Source organism: Enhydra lutris, unplaced genomic scaffold, assembly GCF_002288905.1.
Source record: "Enhydra lutris kenyoni isolate GAN:26980312 unplaced genomic scaffold, ASM228890v2 scaffoldscaffold4, whole genome shotgun sequence".
Classification (NCBI taxonomy): domain Eukaryota; kingdom Metazoa; phylum Chordata; class Mammalia; order Carnivora; family Mustelidae; genus Enhydra; species Enhydra lutris.
Window position 1 is genome coordinate 9,587,862 of NW_019154088.1, and position 10,719 is coordinate 9,598,580.

The 10,719-nt window shown below is 39.6% G+C and overlaps 1 protein-coding gene across 1 annotated transcript in view; it reads left to right on the forward strand.

The window, feature by feature from the left end:
* Positions 1–10,322, forward strand: part of LOC111159884 (RAD51 recombinase) — a 34,419-nt gene extending 24,097 nt beyond the window's left edge. The window contains exons 7-10 of the mRNA XM_022522544.1: positions 7,900–8,013; positions 8,759–8,888; positions 9,075–9,196; positions 9,617–10,322. Coding sequence (XP_022378252.1) covers positions 7,900–8,013; positions 8,759–8,888; positions 9,075–9,196; positions 9,617–9,740 — 490 coding nt within the window. The 3' untranslated portion in view covers positions 9,741–10,322. The remainder of the gene's footprint in view (positions 1–7,899; positions 8,014–8,758; positions 8,889–9,074; positions 9,197–9,616) is intronic.
* The last annotated feature ends 397 nt before the right edge of the window (positions 10,323–10,719 follow it).

The window sequence follows — 10,719 nt, forward strand, 5'->3', positions numbered from 1 at the left end:
ATTTACATTCCATTGAAGGTGGAAAATACTGAATGTACTGGAGGTCCTAGTCAAGGCAGTCAGCTAGGAAAATGAAATAAAAGGCATCCAGATTGGAATGGAATATGTAGAACTATCTTTATTCACTGATGAAATGATCCTTTATGTAGAAAATCCTAAGGAATCCACATACACACAAAACTACTAGAACTACATTATTTCAGCAAGGTTGTATTGTCACTATGCAGAAATCCATTGTTTCCATATAGAAGCAATGAACAATTTAAAAATTAAGAAAACAATTTCGTCATTCGCAGTAGCACTGAATTCCCTCTCCAAATGATCAAAAATCAAAATAGGAATAAATTTAACAGAAGACTACAAAACATTGCTGAAAGAAATTGAAGATCTACATAATTAGAGAAACACTCCATACTCATGGATTGGAAGACACAGTATTATTAGTCATAATTTTACCTCAAACTGATATAGATATTCAGCACAATCCCTACTGTAATTTCAGGAAGCATTTAGGCAGAAACCAACAAGCTGATTATAAAATTTCTTTGGAAATGTCTAGGACCCAGAATAGCCAAAACATGCTGGGGTAGCAGGGAGAACAAAATTGGAGGTCTTGGTCTTCTTCATCTTAAAACTCTCTTAAAGCAACAATAATTAAGACACTGTGGTGCTGGAATGGGACAGACATGTGGATTAGTGGAACAGAATTGAGAATTGAGACATGAGCTCTTTCATTTATAGTCACTTGATTTTTTACAAAGATGTTAAGGCAATTTAATGGTTCCTCAGTCTTTGTCTTTCAATAAATGGTGCTAATGTAGCTGGATAGCAGCATGTAAAAAGATAAATTTAGACCCTTATGCTATACATAAAGTTAACAAAAATGGATAATAGTGTGGTGAATCCTCAAAAAATTAAACCTAGAATTATAGTATAGTTCAACAATTCCACTTTTAAGTATACAAAGAATTGATATGGGGACTCAGATACTTGTACACCAGTTTCCTGGCAGCACTAGTTACAATAGTCAAAAGGTGGAAGCACCCGGCTTATTCATCATTAGATGAATGGATAAACAAAATGTTAAAAAATATAAAATGGAGGGGCGCCTGGGTGGCTCAGTGGGTTAAATAAAGCCTCTGCCTTCAGCTTAGGTCATGATCTCAGGGTCCTGGGATCGAGCCCCGCATCGGGCTCTCTGCTCAGCGGGGAGCCTGCTTCTTCCTCTCTCTCTACCTGCCTCTCTGCCTACTTGGGATCTCTGTCTGTAAAATAGATAAATCTTTTAAAAAATAAAATTAAAAAAAATATATATATAATGGAATGTTACTCAGTCTTTAAAAGGAAGGAAATTCTCTCATATGCTACAACACGGATGAATCTTAAAAACAAGCTAAGCGAAATAAGCCAGTTACAAAAGGACAAAAATTGTAATGATTCTTCTTATTCAAGGTACTTAAGTGGTCAGTTCATAAAGATGGAGAGTAGAACAGTGATCCTCAGGGGCAGGGAATGAGGAGAGTTGGGAGTTACTATTTGGGGGATACAGAGTTTCTGTTTCGGATGATAAAAAGTTGTGGACATGGATGGTGGCGATGGTTGCACAGCATGAGAATGTACTTACTGCTTCCAGACTATACATTTTTAAAAAGGTTAAAATGGTCAATTGTATGTCATGTATATTTATTATTATTTTAAAGATCATGGTTGTAAATGTAAAAATAAAACTATAAAACTTACAAGGGAAAAAAAGGGCAGGAGGAAATATTTGTTGAGCTTGAGGTAGGCAGTTTTCTTAGATACAACACCAAAAAGCATCCATGAAAGAAAACACTGATAATACTTTTCATTTCATCAAAATTTAGAAGTTCTGTGCTTCAAAGGACATTATTAAGAAAGTGAAAAGACAACCCAAAGGATGTGAGAAAATATTTGCAAATCGTATTTCTGAAGGGTTTAGTATCCAGAGTTACAAAGTCCTCTTAATCCAGCAATAGGCAACCCAATTAAAAAATGAACAAAGGATTTGTACAGCTGTTTCTCCAAAGAAGATAAATGGCCTAGTAGCACATGAAAAGATGTTCAACATCATTAGTCAAGGGGAAAAACAAAACCACCGTGAGATACCACCATTAGGATGGCTGTAACAAAATAGGCAGTAACAAGTATTAGGATATAGAGAAACTGGAACCCTAATACATTGCTAGTAAGAATGTAAAATGGTGAAGCCACTATGGAAAAAAGTATGGTAGTTAACTATAAAATTACCACATAACAGAGCAGTTTCACTCTGGTTATGTGCCCAAGAGATAAGAAAACCTGCCCACATAGAGACTTGTTTGTAGATGTTATAATATTGTTATAATAGCCCCAAACTGGAAATAACCCAGTTGTACATCAACTGATGGATGAATAAACAAAATCTGATTTATGCATACAGTGGAGTACTATTAAACAGTGAAATGGAATGATGTACCAATGCATGTCATACCGTAGAGAACCTCAGAAGACATACTAAGTAGAACCTAGACACACAAGACCGTATATTTTATGATTTCATTTATAAGAAATTCCCAGAAGGAGAAAATCTGTAGAGCAATGGATCAGTGGTTGCCTAGAGCGGGAAGTAGGAATGACTACAGATAGACTTGAGAGATCTTTTGGGGATGATGGAAATGTTTTAAAATTGGATTGTGAGGGGTGCCTGGGTGGCCCAGTGGGTTAAAGCCTCTGCCTTCGGCTCAGATCATGATCTCAGGGTCCAGGGATCGAGCCCTACATCGGGCTCTCTGCTCAGCAGGGAGCCTGCTTCCTCCTCTCTCTCTGTCTGCTTCTCTGCCTACTTGTGCTTTCTGTCTGTCAAATAAATAAATAAAATCTTGGAAAAAAAATTGGATTGTGATGAAGATTGTACAACTCTGCAGATTTTATTACAAAAAGTCATTCAGGGATGCCTGGGTGGCTCAGACGGTTAAGCACCTATCTTCATTCAGCTCAGGTCATGATTCCAGCATCCTGGGACTGAATCCCACACTGGGCTCCTTGCTCAGCATGGAGGCTGCTTCTCCCTCTGCTAGCCACTACCCCTGCTGTCTACTCTCTCTCTCTCTCTCTCTCTCTCTCTGATAAATAAATAAAATCTTGGGGCACCTGGGTGGCTCAGTGGTTAAAACCTCTGCCTTCAGCTCAGGTCATGATTTCAGGGTCCTGGGATCGAGTCCCACATCGGGCTCTCGGCTCAGCAGGGAGCCTGCCTCCTCCTTCTGTCTCTCTCTGCCTGCTTCTCTGCCTACTTGTGATCTGTCAAATAAATTAAAAAAAAAAAAATCTTAAAAAAAAAATCAAATAAATAAATAAAATCTTAAAAAAAAAACTTTAAAAAGTCATTCAGTTGTAGACTTAAAGCAGATCGATTTGATGGCATACAGAATACCTCAGTAAAGCTGGTAAAGAATATGTAATTTTCTCTGTCCCCTAATCTTTCAAATAAACCCTCAAAATTGTTTAATGTATTTTCCCTTGTCTAGGGTAAAATGTGATAATTTGGTCCCTACCACACATTTTACCGAAACCTAGTGATTAAATATAATTTAATTGCATGTTGAGATGTCAGACCCAAGTTGGAACTTGCCTAAGTTGAGAATTTTCTTTTTTAGTTTTAGAATTATAACCAAATTATCTGCCCCAGTTTACTATTTGAGGAATCTGAGCTATTGAATGTATACCATTGAGGCAAAAATATCAGTTGGAACAATAATTGCAGCTCTTTGCGTCTGCTTACAGAATCTGTGAGGAAAAAAGAATTCCTCTCTTGAACCTGATTTTAGGTTTCTAAAGATGAGTATACTGGGGCGCCTGGGTGGCTCAGTCAGTTAAGCCTCTGCCTTCAGTTCAGGTCGTGATCCCAGGGTCATGGGATCGAGCCCCTCATCAGGTTCTCTGCTCAGCAGGAAGCTGCTTCTCCCTCTCCCACTCCTCTTCTTGTGTTCCCTCTCTCGCTGTGTCTCTCTCTGTCAAATAAATAAAATCTTTTTTTTTTTTTAAATCACACTTTTAATTTTTACGTACACTGTTTTAATAGTGGAGGTTTTTTTTTTTTATAAAGTCATTAAAGTTTTGCCCACTAACCTAAATGAGTGTTCAGATAGGATAAATGAGATAGTAGAATGTTGCCTCTGAAGGACAGGGCTTTGTTTTGCTCACTGACTGTATCCCTAAGCACTAGAAAAGGGCAAACAGCATTAATGAATGAAGGAGTATTTATTAAGTGGGGCCATGTCTATGGCTGTTTTGTCAACTACAGGAAAAATAGGGTGGGTTTTTTTTTCGTGTTTTTTTTTTTTTTAAAGATGTTATTTATTTACCTGACAGAGATCACAAGTAGGCAGAAAAAGAGAGAGAGAGGAGGAAGCAGGCTCCCCACCGAGCAGAGAGCCCGAGGCAGGGCTCAATCCGGTACACGACCCCAGCCGAAGGCAGAGGCCCCAACCCACTGAGCCACCCAGGTGCCCCCAGCAAAAATAGGTTTAAAGAGAAATGTCATTAATTTTAGCATTTCTGCCTATCAAGAACATTTCTTATAATTGAATTTGTTTATTATATTGCATTTATAGTTTTGAGAAAGTTACCAAACTCCTTAAGGTAATAGCTAATTTCCCCTCAAAACAGATCAACCCTCATTAGTTTTAGCTTTTGAATAATATTGACCACCCCAGCCTAATCCAGGTTATACTGTAGTTCATGGCTTCTCAGAACACAGTTCTCAATACAGCTGTATTTAGCATCACCTAGGAACTTGTTTGAAGTACAAATCCTCTGACTCCTTTCCAGATCTTTTGAATCAGAAACTGTAGAGACTCAGAATACAGTCCAGCAATGTTTTATCAAGCTATCCAGTGATGCAGATGATAGCTAAAGTTAAAGAACTGTGGCCATAATTGCTAGCTACAGTGTCACCACCTTTTCTTTTTATAAGTTTTATTTATTATAGGGAGACCAAGGTGGGAGGGGCAGAGGGAACGGGAGAGAAAGAATCTGAAGCAGACTCCCTGCTGAGCACGGAGCCTGACATGGGGCTCGTACCCACAACCCATGAGATCATGACCTGAGCTGAAATCAAGAGCCAGATGTTCAACCAGCTGAGCCATCCAGGTGCCCCAGTGTTACCATCTCTTTTGAAACTTCTTTTAAATACTATGAAAGAATGCCAGAACCCACCTTGAGTGAGGTGGTATAGCTCTTTTTCCAAACTTAAATGTTAAGAATCACCTGAAGTTATTTGTTAACTACACAGATTTAACACATAATTCATTATGTGTTAATGATTAATTCATATAAATTGTTGTTATAGAGGAATAAAACCTTTTTCTTCCCCGAAAATTATGATTTATTAAGTCTCAGGCCCAGGAATTTTTTTTACAGGTGTTCCATGTTATTCTTTAAGGAAGTTTTGGAAACACTATGAGAGATGATGTTTATTTCTAGCCAGCTTTTTCCACATCGTGGGAATTGAAAATTCCATGTGCTCCTTCAGGAATGTAACCAAAGAGATCCTTATAGTGTTTGTTGTGAACACTGCTGACATAAAGGCCAGGATAAGTCTTTGTTTTCCTGGTAAACCGTCCGTATTCTTTTTTTTTTTTTTAAAGGTTTATTTATTTGACAGCACAAACAGGCAGAGAGGTAGGCAGAGAGAGAGAGGAGGGAAGCAGGCTCCCTGCTGAGCAGAGTGCCTGATGCGGGGCTTCGATCCCAGGACCCTGGGATCATGACCTGAGCCGAAGGCAGAGGCTTTAACCCACTGAGCCACCCAGGTGCCCCAACCATCCATATTCTGATAGCTAAAGATAATCTCCTTTCCTGATAGATGATATCAGTGTTTCTGGAACAAATCTAGACTTGTGTGCTACAGTACTGAGGCCTCTTGAATCTTTTTCTTACAGCAATGATTTAAATATGGAAGTTTTGGGGCACCTGGGTGGTTCAGTGGGTTAAAGCCTCTGGCTTCAGCTCAGGTCATGATCTCAGGGTTCTGGGATCGAGCCCCACATCGGGCTTTCTGCTCAGCGGGAAGCCTGCTTCTCCCTCTCTCTCTCTGCCTACTTGTGATCTCCGTCTGTCAAATAAATAAAATATATTTTTTTTAAGATTTTATTTATTTTATTTGACAGATAGAGATCACAAGTAGGCAGAGAGGCAGGCAGAGAGAGAGAGAGGAGGAAGCAGGCTCCCTGCCGAGCAGAGAGCCCGATGCGGGGCTCGATCCCAAGACCCCGGGATCATGACCTGAGCCGAAGGCAGAGGCTTTAATCCACTGAGCCACCCAGGCGCCCCAATAAATAAAATCTTTTAAAAACAAAAAATATATATATATATATAGATAGATAGATATGGAAGTTTTTTTCTCCTTATCCCCAATCTATGTTTGGTCAAGATTCCAAAGTAAACCTCTATCCTTATTCTCTTTATCTTTATGCCCAGACTTAATAATTCATGATCATCAATCCACTTAATGCCAAAGCTAAACTTCTACTTGTGTTGATGGTGGCCAAAACATCAGGTGAAGTGGCTAAGAAAAGCACAAAGACTGTGGCTGATATGAAAAATACATTTTATGATGTTGGAAAATGTACTTGGTTAGAATGGGATCTCCTGATACTGAGGGTTAGCTTATTGTAGTATTCTATCCAAGTGCTAGGATAGAATATTTCTTTGTGATTCTATGCTTTCTAGGAGGAAAAACCAGAGGAATGCTATTAGCTAAAGCTAAATCCCAGAAGAATAGGTTTAATGCAGTGTATGCTTTTGTAAAGATCAGAGTCTCCACATATAATAGACTTGCTTCTGTCAAAGACTGATGGAATCATAAACATTGAGACTTAGGGTTCCCAAAGAATGCCTTGATTTTGCTTAAACAGATTCTTTTTTGAACTATAACGTTAGGGAGTTGGTGTACTTTTGGACTATAATGATTTTAGGTTAACATTAATATAAAAATTTGAATTATAAAGTGATATGATTGTCTTCTTGCTTGGATTGTGGATAAAAACTGTATTCAGTATCATTAACTCAGAATTTAGGTATTAAAAAAAGTGCTAGGTAAGAGAGGCCTTGTCTTTCCCTCAAGGAATTTGTACTTAAAAAAAAAAAAAAAGATTTTATTTATTTACTTGACAGAGAGAAATCACAAGTATGCAGAATAGGGGGAAACAGGCTCCCCGCTGAGCAGAGAGCCCGATGGGGGGCTCGATCCCAGAACCCTGAGATCATAACCTGAGCTGAAGGCAGAGGCTTAACCCACTGAGCCACCCAGGCGCCCCTTGAGTGGTTGTTTAGAAGCTTTTATTCCTAGGGGTGCCTGGGTGGCTCATGTGGTGAAGCATCTGACTCTTGATTTCAGCTCACGTCATAATCTCAGGGTCGTGAGAATGAATCCCACATCTGGCTCTGTGCTGGCTACAGGGCCTGCTGTAGATTCTCTCCCTCTGCCCCCCACTCCTACTCTCTCCCTCTCTTAAAAAAAAAAAAAGAAAAAGGTTTTATTCCTCTATAACAACAATTTATATGAATTTAATTGATCTTTGATTTGTTATTTTTGTTTCAGTTCCAGTTCTGTCATGTTGCATTGGTTTTTCCAGGGGAGTACTTGGAACATGATTTGGAAATTTGTTTTGGCTCAGGAGTCCTGAGAGACTAAATTTGATTTATCCTGAAGTCCTATTGATCTACCCCAAAGGAGTTACTGTGGTCATCTCTCTCTAGTTTGCCTGGACTTCTAATAGAAGGGGAATTCATATTCTTTAACCTTAACATTTCTTACCCAATCAGGCAATCTCTTTACTATTAATTTCCAATCTAAGTTTTCTTTGCAGTCTAAAAACCTTCTCTGTTTTCTTCTAGATATGGCCTCTCTGGCAGTGATGTCCTGGATAATGTAGCATATGCTCGAGGGTTCAACACAGACCACCAGACCCAGCTCCTTTATCAAGCATCGGCCATGATGGTGGAATCTAGGTATGTGCTCAGTAGAAGACACAGAGTATGGCCCAGACCCATTACCCTGAATCTTATATAGGCTATTTGGCCAAATTGATAGTAACTTGAATTAGAAATGGGGAGATTTAAGTTTTAGTTCTAGTTTGACACTGTTGCATTGTGGTTCAGGTCAAATCATTGTTAAGAAATGAAGCCATAATTCACTTGAACTTATTGGAAACTTGTTATGTAGTGCCTCAGACAAGAATGTTGTAAAAATCGTGGTTTTTTTTGTTTTTTTTTTTTTAAGATTTATTTATTTGAGAGAGAGAGAGAGAGCATGAGAAGTGGGAGGGTCAGAGGGAGAATCGGGCTCCCTGCTCATGCGGGACTCAATCCCAGGACTCCAGGGTCATGACCCGAGCCGAAGGCAGTCGCTTAACCAACTGAGCCACCCAGGCATCCCTGTAAAATTTGTTTTAATAAAACACTTATAGGGGCGCCTGGATGGCTCAGCAGGTTAAAGCCTCTGCCAGGGTCCTGGGATCAAGCTCCGAATCGGGTTCTCTGCTCAGCAGGCAGCCTGCTTCCCACCCCCCCTCTGCCTGCCTCTCTGCCTACTTGTGATCTCTGTCAAATAAATAAAATAAAAATCTTTTTAAAATAAATAATAAAACATTTATATACGAGTATAGCTAAATATGAAAAGTTTAAGGTAGTGAGGAAGGGAGCATAATCTGACACAGGCTAGAAATAAGCTTCATAGAGTCCTTGTTCCCTGTAGGTATGCGCTGCTCATTGTAGACAGTGCCACTGCCCTGTACAGAACGGACTATTCAGGTCGAGGGGAGCTTTCAGCCAGGCAGATGCACTTGGCCAGGTTTCTGCGAATGCTTCTGCGACTTGCTGATGAGGTAAGGTGTATCGGGACAGAGAATGCCTAATTTTCAGGGGCCTCACTGGGAGGCCAGAACATCAGGGCCTGGTTTCCCAGATAGGAAGAGGTATATTAATCATTCATTACTTTGTGGCGGAAGGGGTGGCAGCAGTAAGGTCCTTTGAATGGCCACAAAAAATGACATTTATCCTTTCTCCGTCAGTTTGGTGTGGCAGTGGTAATCACCAACCAGGTGGTAGCCCAAGTGGATGGAGCAGCCATGTTTGCTGCAGATCCTAAAAAACCTATTGGAGGAAATATCATTGCTCACGCTTCAACAACCAGGTAAAGTGAACGGATAGGTGACTTTGTCTTAGAATGTCATATTAACTGAAGTGGACATGAGGATCTGAATTTCCATTTAAATCCAGTCAATGCTACCACAGGAGTCATTGTTAAACGTTAATTGTCATGCTCTAATTAGTGCATATGTTTGCTTTCAGTTTATAAAGGAATTAAAAGCCCTCAGATACGCAAGACTGCATACGAAGGATATGCCTCTCCCTCATTAAGAAAGTAATTGTTTCAATATAAAATCCACTAAAGTTGGAAGCGGGGTAGGAGTGGATTCCTCCAAGTTGGAAATGCCCCTAAGGAATACAGAAAGATTCCCCAGAGTCCTAGGAAGTATATAGGTCTGAAAAAAATCTAGAGCTACTATAAGACAAAGATTTTTAAACTGTAACTGTCGGTTTTTTTGGTCAGACTGTATCTGAGGAAAGGAAGAGGGGAAACCAGAATCTGCAAAATCTACGACTCTCCCTGTCTTCCTGAAGCTGAAGCTATGTTTGCCATCAATGCAGATGGAGTGGGAGATGCCAAAGACTGAAACATTGAGGTTTTTCCTGTGATAAACCTCAAGTGCTATAGCCTGATGGAGAGGACTGCTCCCTGGGGTTCTTCATAGGCCTCTTCCTGTTCTGACTGCCAGAAAAGGGCTTCTGGAAAAACAGCTATTGTATCAGCTTTTCTGATGGTGTAAACAGGAGACAAGGTCAGTAGTCACAAACTGATCTGAAATGTTTATTCCGTCTGGAGTGTATTAATTTCTTTGTGAATTATTTCAAGGGCAGTAAAGGAATACCTTTGACATGGTGCCTTGGGTTGACTCAGGAGTAATGGTTGTCTACTGGACAATCTTTAGTTTTCCTGCAGACATAAGCTGGGGAGACTGGATTCTTCTCTCACTGTTCGAATAATGTTGAAATGCCTGTGTGGCAAAGAAAGTGGTTCTTTTCTGCCGATAAAACTCTCGTCAGTCAGAAACAGTTTAAGTTAGTTTGCCTGAATTATCTTATGTAAGAATTTTTTAGTTAAGGGCTATGGGGCAGGCCTACTGGAACACCAGCCATCCAACTGTCTGCTTGCTTGGGTTTTTAATTGCCAAGAGTAACTCAAGATAATTTTGGAATCTTAAGCATTTAGGGGCTCTTTAAGTAGATTTAGTGTAGAGCTGCTAATAAAGCAGTTATTTGTGCTGTTTACAGGAGTTGTTCTTGTATAAACTGAATATTTCAAGATAGGACCTTCAAAATAACTTTTGGCACTTGAGTGATCAGTTTCTATTGCTTTAAAATTGAAAATTTTAAAGGGAAGTCATATATTCAGTTAGTAATTATCCTTCAGGCTAATAGAGATTATTACAAGATGAATATCCCATGACTTTCCAATGGCCTTTATGAGTCTTATGTTGTAGAGCCCAGATATTTGTCCGGATTATTCTACTTTAGGGATTTGAGATCATCCTCCCCTTCTCTTTCAGACTTATACTCAGGATGGCTTTTAACCAGCTCTTTGAAATTCAGAGG